This window comes from Gopherus flavomarginatus, chromosome 1, assembly GCF_025201925.1.
Source record: "Gopherus flavomarginatus isolate rGopFla2 chromosome 1, rGopFla2.mat.asm, whole genome shotgun sequence".
Classification (NCBI taxonomy): Eukaryota; Metazoa; Chordata; order Testudines; family Testudinidae; genus Gopherus; species Gopherus flavomarginatus.
In genome coordinates this window covers 126,328,491-126,349,426 of record NC_066617.1, presented here as the reverse complement: position 1 = coordinate 126,349,426, position 20,936 = coordinate 126,328,491, and the positions used below count along the sequence as shown (strand labels likewise).

Genomic DNA, 20,936 nt, shown 5'->3' with positions numbered 1-20,936 from the left:
ACTGACTCAGCCAGGTCATTCCCATGTTCTGCTGAGCACCCAGAAGCTGATGATGGCTTGCAGTCGTACTGCACTGTATGCTGCCAGCCTAAGATGTAAAAGATAGATGGATCAAAACAAGAAAATTGACCCGATTTGTTTTGTGAAATCAACGGCCTGTTAAACCCAGGGTTTTGAATTCAATCCTTGAGGGGGCCATTCTGTGTGACAGTTGTTTGTGTTTCTCCTTGATGCAAAGCCACCCCTTTTGTTGATTTTAATTCCCTGTAAGCCATGTCGTCAGTCGCCCCTCCCTCCATCAGAGCAACAGTAGATAACTGTTATGCACAAAACCAGGCGAGGAGGCAATGGCAGCGCGGTGACGAGTGGAACATGATCATAGACTTCTCACAAAGTACGGGCCAGGCAATGTGCCCCGGCAATGTGCACATCATGCTGATGAGCTCTGCATGAGCTCTGCAAACACACTGGCCAAACAGGAAATGAAATTCAAAAGTTTGCAGGCCTTTTCCTGTCTATTTGGCCAGTGCATCTGAGTTGAAAGCGCTCTCCAGAGCAGTCACAATGGAGGACTCTGCAATAGCTCCCGGAGACTAATACCGTCGAATTGCATCCACACTATCCCAAATTCGACCCGGCAAGACCGATTTCAGTGCTAATCCCCTTGTCGGCGGTGGAGTAAAGAAATCGATTTAAAGAGCCCTTTAAGTCGAAAAAAAGGGCTTTGTCATGTGGACGGGTCCAGGATTAAATTGAGGTAACGCTGCTAAATTCAACCTAAAGTTGTAGTGTAGACCAGGCCTGAGTCCTGTTGATTTTCAAAAGAGACTTAGGTCCCTAATTGCATAAGTCACTTTTGAAAATGAGATTTAGGGCCCTAAATTACTTTAAATGCTTTTGAATATTTTATCCAAGATCTAATATTTTGTAAAGAATATATAAAAAAATTCATAATTTAAAAGAAAATCCCTTAGGAATTAACATAGTGTTAAAATCATAACCTGTTTCATTTAATTTCTTCTTCTCTCATGCTGTAATCTCTTCCAGTATCCTGTCTTCTTATAAGCTACAAGCTCTTCAGAGCTACCAGCTCTTTTGTGTTATTCATAAGGCTACGATTTAGCAATTTTTAGTAAAAGTCACAGACAGATCATGGGCAATAAATAAAAATTCACAGCCCATGACCTTTACTATAAATACCTGACTAAATCTTAGCTGGCGGGCCTGGGGTGCCACTGCTCTGGGAGGTCCCCGAGGGGCCTCTGCTCTGGGGGGCCCCCAAGCCCAGCCCCAGCAGCCACTACTCAGGCTGTCTGCAGGGCCAGTGGCTGCTTCCAGGGCCATGGTTCTGGCTACCCCTGGACTGCTGCTCAAGTAGTCCCTGGGGCCAGCCACATTGGGACACTCCAGCAGCGGCCAGTGTGGCTGGCTGTAGGGCTGCTCCACCAGCCACTGCAGAAGTCAAAGAGGTTGTGACTTCCACGACCTCTGTGACAGACACACAGTCTTACTTATTTGCTACATAAATCCAGCTACACCCTAATGTTAAATAATAATGTTTTGACACAGAATATCAGGGTTGGAAGGGACCTCAGGAGGTGATCTAGTCTAACCCCCTGCTCAAAGCACAGTTCCCCAATTTTATTTTATTATTATTATTTTGTCCCAGATCCCTAAATGGCTCCCTCAAGGATTGAGCTCACAACCCTGGGTTTAGCAGATCAATGCTCAAACCACTAAGCTATCCCTCCCCTGTGAGTCTTAGGTTGCACTTCCTTATAGAAACAACCAGAACAGGTTGAAAATTTTTGATGAAATATGTTTTCATTAAATTTGGCCTTTTATCAATTTCATGATTCTTTTCCTACAATTTTTTCCCCAGTTAAATTAGAAAATGGAACATTTAACCTTTTTGGTTGTTAAGTTTATTGTTTTTCCACCCCCTCCCCCTTTTCACTGGCAAAAATGGAAATATGAGAAAGATTGGAGGAAGGAATGAAAACAGAAAAAAATGAAAAAAATCACAAATAAAAAATTTACAAAAACATTGATTAACTGAAGTGTTGCTTCTTTTTAAACCTGTACATTTTCCCCATTTTCGATCAGCTTTAGAAATAGCTCAGTTTAAAAAAATGTTTTTATTACTTAAATATCTTTCTGATGAGTACTCAAAGGAGGTGGGTACAGGCAGCTATGCCACAGCAACACTTCTCACCACTCATTCATACTTGTCCATTTCCACACTTTGGTTCTGATGTGGAAGTAGGGATATTCAAAATACCATGGGAGGACTGGAAATAGATGGGCACTTGGGCACTATTCATAGCTTCTGTCCAGGAGACCGTGGAGGGCTCAGGCCCGACCAGGGAAGAGTGAGGGGTGGGGGGAGAGAAAGAGTGAGCAGGTGCCACTGAGGGACCACATGACAGCACGCATCCTGGTATCCTGACTTCCTTTCAGCATACCTATGCACAGTGCCAGTTGCACAGTTTTTTTTTTTTTAACTGCGGCCACTGGGAGCTGCGGGCACCTGTGCAAATGTAAACAAACTGTCTGGTGGCCCGCCAGTGGATTACCCTGACGGGCCACGTGCAGCCTGCGAACTGGAGGTTGCCCACCAGTGGTGTAGATGTTCCTGCTCAGGTTGGAACCTGGGCTCTGAGACCCTTCCTCCCTTCCCCAGGTTCTAGAGCCTGAGTTCCAGCCTGAGAGGGAATGCCTCCACTGCTATTTTTTGTGCCATAACACGAGCCTGAATTTGTAGACCTGGGCTTCGAGATTTGCTGTCACAGGGATTTTTGCTGTTATTGTTTGTTTGTTTGTTTTTGCAGTGTAGATGTACTTTATTTAGGTGCTCAAATATAGATGTAGGGTATGTCCACACAGTTCGTGGCAGCAAAATCTCTCAGCTCAGGTCAACAGACTCAGGTAAGCAGGGCTCACGCTAGTGCTCTAAAAACAGCCGTGTAGACAGCACTTTGAAGTTGTGGCTCAGGCTGAGGCTCTGGTTCTGGCTCTGAAGCTTGGGGGGTGGGGTAGGGTTCAAAGCTCAAACTCCAATATGAGCCACAACTTCAAAGTACTGTCTAGACAGCTATTGTCAGAGTGCTAGCGCAGCCCCACTAGCCCGCGTCTGTCAAATCAGGCTGGGATGCTCGCTGCTGGGGGCTCGTCCACATTCTCCCAGGGACTCAATTTTAGGCACCAGTTTTGACCCAGCAATTGAATTGAAACCACCAACTTCTTATTACAGAAGTCACTATTTTCTCTGTCTATTTCAGATTTATTAAAGGTACCGTGAGAGCCTCCCCCCTGCACTTCTGATTTGGCAATTTTACTTGTAACTGAAAAACAAATCTCTGGCGGTTGTTCTTCATCAAGATACTTTTAGTTCAGTTTCCAACACTATAGCAGTGACACATTCCTACAGAGCATACTAGGCACATTCTTTACCACAAAGCATCTAAATCTTGCTGTGCCAATCCACAGTTTTAAATTTTTTTTTCTTATTTTGGGGGAGGGGAAGATGAGAGTTTAGTCATATGATCATTCTTTTCCAAGGCGCAAACAGTAGCTCTAAAAGATGATTAACATCCTTACAAAGAAACTACAGTATGTGGTCCTGATAACACAGGATTCCTATTTTTGTCATTCTGATAAAAGCATACCATGTGAATTTTCTTTTCTTGTGATTTGGTGGTTGTCATTGACCTGTATGTCAGCTGATACAGCTGACACAGTTAAATCAGAAATTAGCATGCAGTCTCTTTAGAAGCCAGACACATGGACCCTGCGTACAAGAGAAATTATAAATACAGCCCACATGATAACCCATTAAACAATGAAACATGTGACTAACTAAAAAATAGAGATACATCAGCAAATATGCCCAAGGAAGTTTATGGTATTTAACTCCGAAACATTAATTGTACTGTACTGTACGAGGAACCAATTACCGGAGAGTTTCATTTTTATTAGATGTAGAGAATACTGTTCAGAAAATGGAGGAACAGTAAATTCTGCACATTTTATTAGGCTTGGCTTGTCCACTTTCTCACACATTTATGCCTATTTTAAGGGGCAATTAGATATTTCATCAATAATTTTGTGTGCTTATTTTATTTAGGAAATTTCCAGCCTCAATGAGCTGAAATACAACAAACATACAATATACCTATTGTATATTCACATTTTTTCCCCAACTGGATATGGCTGAAGCCGTGATTAAAGTGCTTTCCAAAAAACCCAAGTGGATGACATCTGACTGGGAACACAATATGATTTGTTACAACAAATTTTCCATAGGGGGGAGGGAGGAAAGGGCAAAGAAAAAGAAAAACAGGTTTTGTTTCCTAAATTTGATATGTTGCCATAAAAATAACATAGGTACCAGCAAGTAAAACACCACCTAGGAGCTGTTCTGAGAACTAGTAAATGATCTAGAAAACATATTTGGTAGCAAATCCCCCTTCAAAACTTTTTGAAGTGTAGTACCAGTAACTACCATTTCTAGAAACAAAACAAAACTGAAAAAAACATGTCACTCAAATGGTCACAGGAATTTCAGCTTAGAACGCTAAATGTGTGTTGACCCACTAAGCAAGCAGCATTTCTCGCACTGGATTGCTTCAATCACAAGGGGGAGCGGGGAGTCCAATGTAAAATGCAACAGTGTCATAGGTTTGTCAACATTTTTATTTTCTTTTGTAAAAGTGTCACCAAACATTTAAAGAAAAAAAAAGACAAAGACGCAATGGGGGAAAACTCTCCTAAATAACGATTTGTATTTATTCAATGCCTGTTATTCTGAAGGATCTCAACATTTTTATCAAAGTATGGGTTATATATTATGCCTGTCAGATCAGCCTACACTAAGAGGTGGTGCAGAACTGCACTACCTAAAAGGGGGCACTAAGAGGCAATCTATCTAAGAACATTCTGCTCCTCAGGTTTGCTGGGGGATTGTACTTTGTTGCTTACTCTTTGCTGCCTCTTTGGCAAGTGGTTCCTCTAGCAACAGCCCCTCTGCTCTCACAAGCACAAGGGTTGGGTTTCTGTGTGGACCTTACCTGTGCCATACAAAAGGGGATGGGGAGGGAATTCCTTACTCCCTTCCCCTCATTATCAGTTACTTACGGTATAGTAACAAGTTAGCTCTCTCTCTCTACAGATCTATGCATGTGCACACACAAGGAAGAGACATTTTGTTCACCATGGAAAAGAAGCCACCTCTGAAGTATAATACAGCAGCTTTTAAATAGCACACTGCAACATTTCACATCCTAACACTTTGCATTTACATAATGTTTTATATTTTCAAAGCACTTTACAAACACTAATTAAATGATCCTCTAAATAAATATCCCATGGCTGCCAGTGTTTTAACTACCATGACATCAAACTTTGCCCAGGTCTACACAATAGGGGGCAAATCCTGGGCCTAATGAAGTCAACAGTAAAAGTCCCTTGACTTCAGTAGGGTCAGGATTTCCCCCGCAGTGGCCGAAATGCTGGAACCATGAGTGCTTCACCCACACAGGAGATCTCACTCTTGCTATCACCAGTGAAACTGAAAGCAACAGTGGATAATTTAGGGTTAAAGAGTACAGTGTAGGGAAAGTCAGAGCATTTAAATTACTTGCTTAAAATCACACAGCACATCAGTGTCAGAGATCAGGAGTTCTGCCGCTATTCTGGAGAAGCAGTAGTCTGGCTCTTATCCCTGTGCCTGGTACACTAGGGCAACATACCTGATTGAAACTATAGGGAGGATGTATTAGAGAAATTTGGTGAAGATGTTGGGATTATCACATCCCAATTTTAGAGGACCAGAACTAGTCACAATCTTCGTTTTATTTCTCATCCTAAATGTACATGGCATTTCATTATTCATCAAAAGCAGGTGTCATGAACAAAACATTTTAGGATTTCAATTTTTTCATAATAAACTCTGAATGTTTAGCAAAGAGATGACCAATAAATAGCCATTATTTTCCCTGCTATTCATGGAGAAATTCATGAACAGTGTATTTCCATCATGGCACACTGGCACTTCTTTTTCTACTAAGAAACAACTGCTTTGGTTATAAATGATTAATATTAAACATTTTAAGCAATTACACTACATTTAGGAAGCAACTAGAACCAGGGATCAAGAACTCTGCTTCGTTTTCCTAATAGAAATCCAATATTAATAGAAGCTTCTAATCCAAGCCCAAGAGCTTTATGCTTCTTTCTGCCAACTTTAACACTACATAATATGCTGCAGAGAAAGGAGAGGAAGTGTCAACTTGTTTAAATGGTCCATTATGAAATATAAACCATCTGTTTAAAAAAATATAACAAAACGAGCCATTCCCAACTAGAATTTGTTAGGAGGAAAAAGCTCCAGGTAGTGCATTGAACTAGAAGTCAGGAAACATGGATTCTATAATCTGCTCTGCCATCTCACCTTGGGCAAATCACTTAATCTTGCTGCCTCAGTTTACCCATCTGTAAAACAGGAATGATCATACTTACATACCTTTGCAAAGCACTGTGAGAGCCGTGGATAAAAACAATCCATTTAAATACGAGTTATTAATTAATTATCATCATATTGTTATTAATATCTCAGCACACCAGAACATAGTACTAATCAGACAGTGAATCTATAGTGGACAAGCTCCTCTTACAACAGCACGTCAGAGCAGCTCTTTAGTGAATTTTAAGAAGTAAATGAAAATTAGAAAATAGCATTTTTCTCACCAAAATAAACCCCAACCCCCCCAAGTGTCCTTTTGGTCCTCTGGGGTATACAATTTGAAGGGTTGGCTGAGGAATTTGACCACATAATTCTCACTGAAGCTAATGGGAGACATATAGATAAAACTCCAGGAAACCAGGCATTAATATTGGCCAGGAGAACCATAAAGGGAAACCAACTACAGAGTGTTTAACTAGATTAGTCTCGCCGTCCAAGTTGAATGAAACAAAGAGTAGTATTGAATAAGATATTCATACGTCTTCCTGTTTCAGTAATCTAAGGTGTTACTTGTAGCACAAAGGATCTTCTTTGCAAGATGTGGGTTTTAACTTTCAAGAAGTGAGTGGTGATTTGAGGTACTTGAGAGTCTTTATGGAGGCCTGACTTTCAGAGAGCAGGGTACAGCACCTTCTGAAAACTGGGCACTTTTCCGGTGTCTCAAATTTGGCAACCAATAATCAAGGCACCCAAAATCACTAATTCCTTTTTGAAAATGTAGGCCATGGTTTTTATCTAGACAAAACTCCTCCCCGCCCAAAGCTATAAATTCTCCATTTGTGGGTAAATGCTAAATACAAAACTTGCTAAAGTGGTTCTTACCTGTTTGTCAGTAAAACGAAGGGTCTCGTGCAGTTTTTCATTTCTAAATGCAAGTTACGAAAGCTAGCAAACAACAGAATTGTCACTTGGGAAGTCTATAAATCAGTCTTGTAAAATTTTCATGAAAATTGTTCAGCCTAGGCTTAAAGAATAAAATTTTCAAAAGTACCTGAATGACTTGGAAACTTAAATCCCTTTTTCTAAAGTATTTAGGCAAAGGCCTTTTAGGTGCCTAAAAATGCAGATAGGAACATAGTGGGATTTTCAAAAGTGCCTAACCAGGTTAGATGCCTAACATGGAAATCAGTGGAAGTTAAGATAACCTGCTTAGGCCCTTTTGAAAATCCCATTTGGCACCTGTCTGCATCTTTATGTGCCCCAAAACAACTTTGAAAATCTGATCAATGAGATCCTAAGTCTATGTGAAAGTCAATAGGACTTAGGCTCCTAAGTGCCTATGTCACTTTTGAAAATAGAATGTAGGTTCCTAAGTCACTTTAAGCTCTTTTGAAAATTTTACCCAAATCTTGTCTGCCGTCTACCACGCCTTCAGCATGACAAATGACAGAAATGGGGGAGAGAAGGGTAGAAGGGGAGAGTTGTTTTAATTGCCTGTCAAAAACCATTACTTGATGGGACCATATTACAGTTTTTTAGGCTGTTATACTTTTCACTGCTACAAGCTTTCTAGTATAACTAAGCCAATCTATGTTATTGTTTACATTAAATTGTGAGCTAAAAGAAAAAAATCCTTTGGACTATTGATCACTTCCCCTCAGCTTCTCTTTCAAACTCAGTCAAACATGCCAGGGAATCAGCAAACAGAAAGCTGTCTTTTTCCACTGGCTTCTGCTCAATCTTAGACCTTGGCATGCTGTTAATTTTAAGCCTTATTGCCAGGAAGAGCAGCAGCATTTTTCAGTTTTTTTCATTTCCAAGTTTACAAAAATGTGTGATGTCATATGAAGTTCATGGATGTGAGGTACTATGTGACCATCCTACTGTTAATTTACTAATAGTTAAAAAAAATCAACCCTCTCTCCAAGTCAGACTGCATTAACACAGAACTAATTTAATCTGCCAGATACGTCTAATGGGGTGTTTTCTTGACCTTTTCCAGGCCTACAGTTATGGTAGCATTCATATTCAATGTGGCTTTCGGTTACACATTCTGCAATGTGAATCACTACTTCTCCCATTTGAGAACAAATGGGTGTGAAATCACTGGAAGAAGTGAATGAGCCCATGCTTTAGCACTGCAGCTGCTGAGTTAGGTGAAGTGTTTTGAATAGTGATTTCTCTGTAGTGGTAATAACCTATAGTACACCAAGATGGGTGATGGCCAAAGCGAAAGGGAACTTTGCTCAAAGAAACCCAATATTGGATCTATAAAGTTAGAAAATAAAAGAATCTAAAACTGCAGGACAAAAAGTATCACCAGATAGTCCCTTTGCATTCAAAATTTAATAAACTGCTCTACTGGTGAGCACTGCGTAATGAGAAACAATTGACAAATTCACGAGTTAGTCAATGATACAGACGGATACACTGATGCGGACATAATAAAGCTAAACAGATGCACTAAAGAGAGAGAACGGTAAAACAAGCAAGTCTTAGATAGCAAGATAGGAAACTGATGTCAGTAGAGTTAGATAAGCACAAATGCATAAAACCAGGTTTATAGAATTTATGCTGTAACTAAATCTATTTGATGAAAGAAAGACATTTGATTTATTTTGAACCTATATTTATTTTTATCTTGTTGACAGGAACAAGAGATCCTATGGGAGGCTTAAATAAAACTGCCAAAAAAAAAAATCAGGATCCTGTAGTGACAATAAAACTTTCAAAGATTAAAAAAAATAGATGTTACACAGTTTTTAGTCTTAGGCTCTTGTAAAACATACTTATGCTTTGTGTTAGTCTATCAAATTGAGAGGCATATGCTATCCTTGATCTTTGTACAGAACTCCCATTGAGATGAATGTGAGTTCTATGTGTAGAAAGAGGGTAGAATAGGCCCTTAGTTAATAAAAAGCAAGCAGGCTGCTAGAGGGAAAAACATATTTCCTTAAAATAGTGTTGAAATTTATTGGGCCATTTCAAACAACTTCCCTTTTAGATTAAGAGAGGAGGATCTGTGCATGACGATGAGCATGTTCCCTTGCTTGTGTTTTGTTTTGTTGCACAGCATAGCCAAAAATTTCAGAAGTAAATAGTGATTGTCAGTGCCCAACCTGACACACTGTAAAGAGATTTTCAGAAAGGGTGGAGCACATGCTATCTGAAAATTAGGCCCTTCAAGTTGGGCACTCACATTCACTAGCCAGTTCTGAAATACTTGGCCATTATATCAATGAACATATTAGTGACCTCTTGGCAAATCTGTCCTCACACTATTCTGTAAATCCTAAATTCAGCATAGTGGGTCTGTCACCTCAAGGCAGTAGACGTGATATTTCTGAAGGTGACTTAGTTCAGCATAACTATTGGACAACCTATTTAAAACTGTGCCCCCTGATCACTTCCAGATGGAAAATCTACAGGACTTACTGCATCCTGCCTTGTAGCTGAAACCAGGAGGAAGGAGGAATCCTTGCTGAGCAGCTGCTGCTAGGGTTCGTTGATCTGGAGGGAACACTGGAATCATCAATGGAGGCAGCTGACCTTGAACCTGCTGAACAGAAGGAGGAAAATCAAACCTGGAAAATCTTCTGGAGAACATGCCTGTGTAGTTGCTTATTTATTTTTTTTAGCCAGGTCAGAGTAGAATATACTCCTGTGTTGTGAGGGGTTCCAACAGCATCAGCAGTTCAGACGTGTGTTAATTACCATATACCCCAGCACTTAATATTAATTACATAAATCAAGGAATACTTATATTTCATTTCACCTTAACAACCACGTCTGCACTTTTATCTGTCTTCTCCATGTGACAGTAAGATATTCCACATCACAATGCTGCCAAATCACAATCATATACATAGAACATTTCCTCTCTAATGATTAATAATAAGAGATATACCTATCTCCTAGAACTGGAAGGAACCTTGAAAGGTCATCAAATCCAGCCCCCTATGTTCACTAGCAGGACTAAGTACTGATTTTTGCCCCAAATCCCTAAGTGGCCCCCTCGAGGATTGAACTCACAAGCCTGGGTTTGGCAGGCCAATGCTCAAACCACTGAGCTATCCCTCCCGCCTCAACACTAAACACTTAGCAAATATTAGACACGTATGTATGTGTTGGGATATATGTGTGTACGTACACACACACACACATGCATGCACAGACACAGACACGTTCTCGGAGATGGCCACAAAACACAGTTGAAACACTTTGCTCACAAGTGAAATACAGCCACATCTGGAGTGTCAGCTGTTTCATGTTGCACAGCAACACTACACAAAAGTGTAGGGCAGGAAATGAAGACTATTACGTTGCAAGTGAAACTGAAGGGGACTTTAGGAAGGGAGAAAGTTGTCATCCAAATTGGAAACTGGCCATAACACAACAGCTAACACTACTACTTTTGCAAAGTTTTATGCATGTTTTTGAATACTACAAATGATCAGGACATTGTTTTTCCATCTCACATAGAAGAAGAGAAAATTGTTTGGTAACTGAAGTCATCAGCAGAATAACTGGTTTTAACAAAAAAAACTACACCAATAAATGAAACTTTGCGTTTCAGGAGATCAATTAGTAAAGGGAAGGAAACACTTACAAGAGAGATCATCAAGATTGACCACAGGATTGTGGAGCAGAGGCATAAGAGATGTAGATAGGCTGTTATAGATAAACATTTGGTTCATGGTGTGATGTATGGAGCCAGAGGCAACACCTGGGGAGGGACACACAGGGTCATGTGCTCCCCCCCAGATTTCCTGCTTGGCTTGTACTGAGCATGCTCAGTAATATCTGCTGAAGCCGCTGTCCCTCCTCCCCCACTGTCGGCAGGTACGGGTCCTCTCTGTATGCAGCATTAAGAATGGCAGTAACTCTGTGTGTGGTTATTGCACCTTTACAGCCTGGGACATCCTGTAAGATGAAGCTCACAAGACGTATTGGTTAGAAATTGCTGCAGTTGGAGATTGAACTCAAGACTGAAGCTATGCTAGATGTAGTGCCAATTACTGTGTTAGCCTGATTGACTTTGGCTGTTACTTTATTCTTCTTGTTGCTATTCTGATCTAGTTAGTTAACAAGGCATATTTGGATTTTGGGAGACATAAAATATAAAATGCTATTTCTTCCTCCTCACATTCAGCCAGTCTGGAAGTGTCCCATTTCTGCCTCGATATATATATATATATATATATTTTTTAAGACAAAGTAACTGTATTCTTTTAGAACAAAAATGAACAGCCGTGTGGAATTTTTGCATAGTACTCTTCTTCGGCAAGAAGCCATGGAACTTTTTTTTAAATGGTTTCCAGGGATGAAAGTGACTTTGCCAAGCAAAGAAGCTTCAAAACAGGACTCAAAAACACTAATAGAAAGACAGATGGTTCTACTAAAAGCTTTGCTGCCAAAAAAAAAAAAAATTTAAAAAAAAAGGCGAAAAAATGGAGTGATGTTATTGAAGCTGACTGCAAAGTTCTCTGATGACTGCAAATACTCTTGTCCCATTGCAAGTGTTAACTCTGCCTCCAGGGCTAACATAACCAAAGCACCACACACACACACACACACACACACACACACACACACACACACACACACACACACACACACACACACACACACACACACACACACACAATTGTCATTGCCAAGCCCACAATGTAGCACAAGTCTGCACTTGATTCCAAGTGACTGCCTGATACGCTAGCAAAACATTGCAGTAAAAAATCCTCCCATTTAGGAAAACGTCTACCAGGAAAATGTCCTTTTTTCTAAAAACTGGCTGTCACATTTTCTTTTTCAAATTCTCCCTCCAAATTACACCCTGTAAGGGGGCCTAAGGATCCTTTGACTTTAATGACACAAACACAGTTGTATAAAGGAGGTAAGAACTGCGGAGAGGTGAGGACGGTTTGCATGGATACAGAAATAACCCAGTCAAAACAATGTAATTTCCATTCCAACCTGGAATATATGTAGCACCACTCTAATACTTGCACTTATTTCCTCCTCAAAATAAGGGCCAACGTTATTTCATTTTAGTCAGATTACTTGATACAATATAAAATGCATATATTATGACTGACCCTTCCTATGTCTCATTCAACTATTGCATTTTAACTTTTATACAACGTATGTTTACTGTTACCTACTGTTGCTAGGACACAACTTTTTGAAGTAGTAGATAATTCAGACCCTCTTTTTTCAGTTTTTCTCTTGAAGGTTTTCTTTATTTTTTTTAAGCTAATGCCTTGTTATTCACATTTGTCTAATAACAACTTGTCAGATAGTTACTGTTCTTTCAAAAAAAACCCTTCTTGATACTAGATTTACAGTTTGAATGCAACTGACCCCAAATCAGGGCTAGTTTCAGACCTTGCCTTTTGCTCTACTAATGTATAAAGATAATGAAAGTAAATACACATATTTATATGTACATAATTTTATACAAGTCTATATACTTGATAGTATCCCTCTCTCTCCCCCATTCACAGGGGACTTCTTAGGTGTAAATTCCTCAGAGAAGGGATTACAGGTTAAATCCTGACCCACTGAAGTCAATGGCAGTGATTTCAATGAGCCAGAATTTCATCCTGATTCTTCATATGCATTTTCTACAGTGCCTAACACAGTTCCAATCCTGAGTGAGACCTCTGGATGTTGTTGCAATATAAATATCGTCACCACATGACTTCTAAATTTATCAAATGGCTCTGCAATCTACCTTATAACAGTACACCACTTTTCAGGTATCCAGAACTACTATTCTATTATATGATAGATTGTACAGGCATGTGATAAATTGAAAAGCCATGTGATAAACTGCAGTTATGCATCTTTTACTGACTCATCTTCACTCTGCCCACTTATTTGTCTGCCCCAAGACTCATTCTAACATTCCAAACCACTAAGTAACTGTAACTAAATACCTAAAAAAAAACCAATAAAACAACCTCAGCAATAAAACTTATTAATTTATTTTCAAAGCTCTTGAATTCCATTAAGAGGCCCCCTACATCCCAAAATAAAATAAAGTAAAATAAAATAAATAATTATTTTTCTTTGTCCCAATACCCTTCTCCCCTCAATGGAACTTAATATGATTATCAAAGGATATGAAATACTTGGAATCTTATTGATGACAGAATGAGAAAATATGGGAATACTGAACTATAACATAAGCAAGTCACTATACAAAAGCATAGATATTTTCATTCATGCACCCCAGCCCGGTAATTTTGGAAGGAAGTTCCATGTTTATGATGAAAGGAGAACACATGCTGCTCAAAAGTTTGGATTATCAAAAGTAGCCCCTGAGAAATGGGCTGTAGACAGAATGTAGGAGAGGCAGGAAGGGTTATCACACGGTTGTGCAACTGAGGACACAGACACTACACCACCATCTATATATTATTATTAGTTCTATTAAAATTGTTCCTAGTGCCCAAACCAAGACCAGGACCCAATTGTATTAGGAACTGTAAATACACAAGGTAAGAGAGAGAGTTCTTGCCCTGAAGAGTTTATAATTTAAATACACAAGATACAATAAGACTAGATGAAAGAAAATATTATTATTCCTACTTTACAGATGGGGAATTGAGGCACAAAGAAACATAGGGCCAGATTTTTAAAGGTATTTACATGAGAAATGTAATTTTCAAAATCCTACTAGGTTTCTATCTGCACCTTTAAGCACCTAAATACCTTTAAATATCTGGCCCTTAGTGATTTGCCCAAGTTTGCACCAGAAGTTTGTTGCAGAGCTGGGAACTGAACTCAGATCTCAAGATTTAGTCCAGTATCTTAATTACAAAATCATATACTTCCTGTCTCTCACATATATAGGAATAAATTCTTCTATAGATGTGTATATGACCACATTGGGCACAATTAAAAACTCAGCATTTAGTCTTTCCTATAGTAATTGTGATACTTTGGTCTCTCCTATCTTAGTTGAGGAAAATACCTTGATTATTGCAGTTACCTGGAGCAATAAATAGTTACTAGGTACTGTTGTGCCTTATATACATTTAGATTGCAAGCTCTTCAAGGCAGGGATTGTGTCTTTTTTTTATGTACCATGAAATGCCGTGCACGCTTTGGGTCACTATATAAATAATTACACACAAAAGCTACATTAAAAGCTACTTTAAGACAGAAAATTTAAGCACTCAGAAGTTAGGAAATACCAGAATTAAGGTTGCTTGTGCAACCTTAATTTGGCCACTTGTGGATATGCGTTATGACACAGTTTTTAATTACATGACCACATACTATTTTTTCCCACAAGACACTTGCCTCATTTAGCCAGCTCATAATATTTCTCAAGTAATATATGACCATACTTCTTTTCTACAAATCTAGATATACATATGTAGCATCTGGTATTATTATTTATTTATTTATTCATTCTTATATACTTACACTAATTTCACAATTGTCCATTAAATTTTTACAGACATAGACTTTTCTTATTTCCAGGGTTTATATTGTATTACATTTCTGGCACTTATATACTTTACATTTTGGGTTTGATTGCTAGTCCAACTCTCATTAAGTAGTATCTCACTTGACAAATAGTCCCAATGATTTCATTAGTATTACCTGTGGAGAAAGTATTACTCAATATGAGTAAGGATGGCAGATTTGGGTCTTAAAGCAGGACTTCACCCTTTACAGATAGATAAAACTCTGAACAGTAGTTCACTACTTTAGTCTCTCACAAGCTGATACTCAGAAAAATACTATTCTGGAAGCCTACAAACATCTTTCTTTAAATTATTTCTTATTTTATTATGTCTTTTTTTATACAGAAGTGTGGCTAACTTGCTTTTTCATGTGACGTAGACATCAAACTGTCTCAAGGAAATCCAAATATTACTTTCCAGAGTACTGGATACACTTAAATTGCCCCTTTAACTTCAGATTGTGTACAGAACCATTTCAAGAGTTAAATGTATTTCTAACTTAATATGAAAACTGAACATTATCATAAAGATGACATAAATATGTAGGTTTGTTTTCAGGAGCTAAGTATTTAATTGTATTAGTACACAATGCTCTAAAACCACTTATGGCAGGTGAACTATTTACTACTGTGAATAGTCCTATTGGCCTATGGGAGCATTCATAGTGGAAAGCACTCCACCTGGTATTTGAATGATTGGTCCTTTAAACAGGAAATATATTGGCCATTCCCCCCTCCCCGTATCTATTTTAAGGAGAAATAAAAATGCATTTCTTCTTCCAACTACAATTGGTAGTCTTTCCTTACAGTTTGGCAATACCTCTAAAATAAGAGAGTGAAATGTTGTTCTCTTGACCTGACCCTATATCATTGCCCACCATCCTCAAATCCACACATGGAAAGGAATCCCCGTATGTGAAAAGCGGACTCTGCTACCTCTGCAGCATCACCCTCACCCTCTTATGGATCCTGAGGAGGTCTCTCCATGGGGTCTGGGTTCCATGCAGGTGTGGAGAATATAAACTATAGAGAAGAGACAAAGGGCTGTGGGGACATGTATGTTGCTGGGATGGGCAACACATGGATTTCATCCTCACCCCCCCGGTATAGATCTCTGGAATTCTGCAAACTCTGTGAATGAGCACCCCTATCTTTTCCACATAGAGGCAAATTCTCCAGTCCCTAGGCAGGATGATGTGGTAGAGCTCTGTAAGAGGATTTTGTGGAGAGACATCTTCTTCCAGATCTAACGAGAGTTCTTCTGCAGGGAATGATGTATGCCCTAAGTAATATTCTTTCCCTTGTGGCATTAGAGACTTATTTAAATACATGCCAGCACTTATTAAAATTCACCCTCCTAATATATCACTAGAGTCATTCAATGCTAAAACCTCACTGTTCACAACTGCTTCCTAGTAATGCTACCGTTCATAGGAAAATATGTTCTTATGTTGCCAGCCTATAAAGACAAATAAATAAGGCCATTTAGGGAGAAAAAATAAACACACCTCTGTAACTCCTCCAGAATACGAGAGCTTTTTGGAGCGATAATGTGGAAAAAATTATTAGCTTGCTGAAAAATAGGAACTATCCCCAACAAGCAATAGCTTGAATGTATGTGCCCTGGCACATAGAAAACATTGCAAACAAACCATCAGAAAGGCAGTGTAAAATGGGTAATGTCGCAAAGATTTACATAAACGCTGACCAGTTAAAAAAAGTGAACTGCATCAACTCTAGAACCCTAGAGCTCTGCACAGTCCTGTGGGAGATCCCTGTTTCGTTCCTCATGTCCATTTCAGCAAGCATTTTGGGGGCTATAAAAGTGAGCACATACTAAGCCCCTTAACTCGGAGGTGGGGTGGGGGATATACCTTGCATTGCTTAATGGCAGCTCCTCTAGCCAGCTACGCAGCAGTGGCATGCTCCAAAATGAGGTGCTGACCCATTACTCACTTTGAAGGATAAGTTGGAGTGGTATGAACAGATGGAGTGAGTCTGGGAAGAATGGAATATGACAGGGACACACAGGACCACCACGAATGGCTCATTGTTTCCTTGAAGGATTCAAGATGAAAGGAAATTTAACATACAAGGAACATTTCTTTGCTGTTCCAAAGGAACAACTGAGGAAGGAGTGAATTTATTTATGTTGGTTTATATCAATGATTCTCAACTAGGGGTCTGGGGCCCCCTGCAGGGCCGGAAGCAGATTTCACGGGGTCTGTCAAGCAGGGCCAGCATCAGACTCACTGGAACCCAGGACAGAAAGCCGAAGCCCCACTGCATGGGGCTGAAGCTCGAGGCCCTGAGCCCTGCTACCTGGGGCTGAAGTTGAAACCTGAGCAGCTTAGCTTCATGGGGCTCCCTGTGGCATGGGACCCCAAGCAATTGCCCTGTTTGCTACCCCCTAATGCCAACCCTAGCTTTTATATGCAGAAAATCAGCTGTTGTGACACAGGTGGGCCGCGGAGTTCTTATAGCATGCTGGGGAAGTGGGGGCAGGGGCTCAGAAAGAAAAAGTTGAGAACCCCTGGTTTATAGAACATTAAAAAAAAAGTGCGGAGCCTCTTCTCCCACTTTTGATGTGGTAAATGGAAAATATGCAGAAGCAGGGAAAACAGTAACACAACTTTATCTCATTTGGGATGATCTATGGCAAGCCATTCACATAATATGACAGTTATCTACACAGACAATTCTTCCACAGGAGCATCTTAGCACTTCCCCACCCAGAAAAAATATGTCCAAAAGCAAAGAAAAACAAATTGGCCTATATTCCAATATGCAGCTGTTTTGAATCAATGGTTCAGATCTTTCACATGAGGCATTCATGCAGGATTAGTTGTTGCAGATTGTCTGGACCTCATTCCAGTGGGTGAGATTCCCAAGGAGGAATACAACTTTCAGGAAGGGCTTCTATAGTCAGATGATAGTCTGGTAGCTATGGCAGAGGACTAAAGTGCACATTCAAAAGAGCCCTTGCTAGTTAAAGGAGATACAGCTCAGGCGTAAGGCTCTTTCTTTCATGTAGGGGAAAGGGATCCATCATCTGGTTGACCGAACCGTTTGGTGAATGGGGGATTGGGCGGGGACAAGATAGGCTCTTTGCAACACCATGTCCAGCGTTTGGTCCAAAATGATTCATTTCATTGAGCTTAAAATTCAAATGAATACTGCTTTTCCAAAGCTATATTCCATTGTTTCCAAGTGGTAGCATGCTCCAGAGCCCCCTAGAGCTGTGCTTATGTTACAATACAGTAACTCCTCACTTAAAGTTGTCCCGGTTAACATTGTTTCGTTGTTACGTTGCTGATCAATTAGGGAACATGCTTGTTTAAAGTTGTGCAATGCTCCCTTATAACATAATTTGGCAGCTGCCTACTTTGTCCACTGCTAGCAGAAAGAGCAGCCTATTGCAGCTAGCTGGTGGGGGCTTGGAACCAGGGTGGACCGGCAGCCCCCCATCAGCTCCCCACTCCTCTAAATTCCCTGTGCTGCAGCTGCCCAACAGGCTAGCAATTGCCGGCATTGAGCTGTCCCTCCCCGCACTGCTGTGTGCTGCTCCTGCCCTCTGCCTTGGAGCTTCTCCCGGGAGCCTCCTGCTTGCTGTGTGGAGGGGAAAGAGAGAGGCTAATGTCTGGGTGTCCCCCTCCCACCTGCTCCTGCCACCCATTTACCCTATTTCCATAGAGCAGGGCAGAGACACGACAGGGTTCAGGACAGAGGGAGCTTGTAGGCAGCAGCTGCTGTCTCAACTTGCTGATCTAAAAAGGCAATGTTCTTAGAGTGGGGTCAGTGTACTTGAAGGGGCAATGAGCATTTCTATCTCTCTCACACACTGGGTGCGTGTCTCTGTCTCTGTCTGTCATGCTGTCTTCCCTCCCTCCATTCGTGCTGCCTTGTAGAGTGTAAGGGTACATTAACAACGTGTTAACCCTTGAGGGTTCAACTGACTGCTAGATCATCATTTAGCAGTAAGGCATTCCCTGGGAAATATCCCACCCTCTTCCACCCTCTGACTCCACCACCTCAACCAAGCTCCACAATCATCATTGCTGTGTACATTATTAAATTGTTTGTTTAAAACTTATACTGTGTATACATACATATAATATAGTCTTTTGTCTGGTGAAAAAATTTTCCATGGAACTTAACCTCCCCATTTACATTAATTCTTATGAGGAAACTGGATTCGCTTAACATCATTTCACTTAAAGTCGCATTTTTCAGGAACATAACTACAATGTTAAGGGAGGACTTACTGTATCTGTCTCAGAAGTACAACTGAGAGTCATCACTTGTTATAGGGTTGCCACAGACTTGTGAATGTCAAAGCTATTATTCCATTATTTAACACTGTGTATCCCTCTCTTTGTGTATACAGTGATAACAGCAACTTGCTCCCAAATGTAGTCATAATATAACAAGAGTTAATGTGTAAAGTCACTCCCTCAGAATTGGAAAATATATGGTCTTTCATTAATAACTGATGATGTCTCACTGCATAGGATGGCACTTTACACAGTTTCCAGATGCTTGTTTAATGTTCTTCCTGATAAACTCTGGACCTATGTTGAGTGCTCTAGCAGTAAGCCACTCAATGAACCATTTGTCAGCGAAAAGAAAACAGGTGTGAGATTTCCTGACGTGTTAGAAAGGACATCATGTAGGATAATTTCTTAAGCTGCAAATGTGGACTATTTTCTATGATTGGCTGATCTATTAAATACTGTTTCAATTATTACAATGATAAAGAAGTTGGTGGAGGGGTTGTAAATGCCTTACAGAATCATTGGAAACATAAAGTAAATTTTCCTCTCTCTTGTTCATACTAGTCTCTTAGAAGTTTGATATGTATTCTTTTTTCCCCTGTTGTTTTTGTCACTTTGTATCTACAAACACTGAAAGCCCTGTGTTTTAAATAAAGCTGAAACTGACATAGCCTCTTTTATTTTAAAATAAATTTTTCAGCCTATATAACGCGTACATATTACCAGATCATAGAAACCATAGAATATCAGGGTTGGAAAGGACCTCAGGAGGTCATCTAGTCCAACCCCCTGCTCAAAGCAGGACTAATCCCCAAACAGATTTTTGCACAATATCTATTTGCATAAAAATATTATGGCTTGATGTCAGTGCAGCTCTGGGAACAGGGTTTATCAAGGTAACTGCTGCCGCATAAGCAGCAGGAGGAGCACATATGATTGCTTTTGTGGGATCTCTGATAAACAGTAAATAGTTTTTTTTTTTCAGTGATAGAGCAATAGATATAAAAACAGAGCTATTTAGACTTTCTGGGATTTTTCTTATCACAATATAACCACTTTAATATGTTCAGAGTTAAGACTCTGACATCCTTCACATTAGTGATTTATGGGTACAGGTAAATCAAGTATGGGATCAGTCATGGCTGGCCCAGAAGTGCAGGGGCTAACAGGAGCTCCTGAAGGTATTGTGCAGTGTGTTATTGGCATGTGGCGGACAAGCTTTGCTAGATACTCCTGGGGGAATTCTGTGCCAAAAAATTAAAAATTCTGCGCACATTTCAGAATTCTGCATATTTTATTTGTCAAAATAACGCAATATAATCACACCAGTTTCAACTATTTTGGTAATTTATTTCAAAATACCTGTCAGCAAGTATGTCTGTAACAATACAGTCAACAAAAACATTTCTCTGAGGAGCAGAGAGTTAAAGAAACCCCTATAACAACCCAGTCCCTATTTCTGTTATGCCCCCACACCCTCTACACCCCCAGAGCCCAGCTGTGGGGCACCCCCCCCAGCCCAGACACCCACACCCCCTACCTCAGAGCCCAGCGGTGGACTGCCACCTGCCCAGACACTTGCACTCCCTACCCCCAGAACTCAATCATGGGGTGCTCCCCAGCCCAGAAACCTGCAACCCCTACCCCCAGAGCCCAGCTGTGGGGCACTCTTCAGCCCTGACACCCCCTCACCCCCCAGAGCCCAGCCATGGGGCGACCC

General features: G+C 40.2%; 1 protein-coding gene across 11 annotated transcripts in view; it reads right to left on the bottom strand.

The window, feature by feature from the left end:
- SOX5 (SRY-box transcription factor 5) overlaps positions 1 to 20,936 on the bottom strand; it is an 857,385-nt gene that overhangs the window by 132,845 nt on the left and 703,604 nt on the right. For all 11 annotated transcript variants that reach the window (XM_050968476.1, XM_050968460.1, XM_050968468.1 and 8 more), the window contains one exon: positions 9,899 to 10,019. In XM_050968476.1, the coding sequence (XP_050824433.1) occupies positions 9,899 to 10,019 (121 nt within the window). The remainder of the gene's footprint in view (positions 1 to 9,898; positions 10,020 to 20,936) is intronic.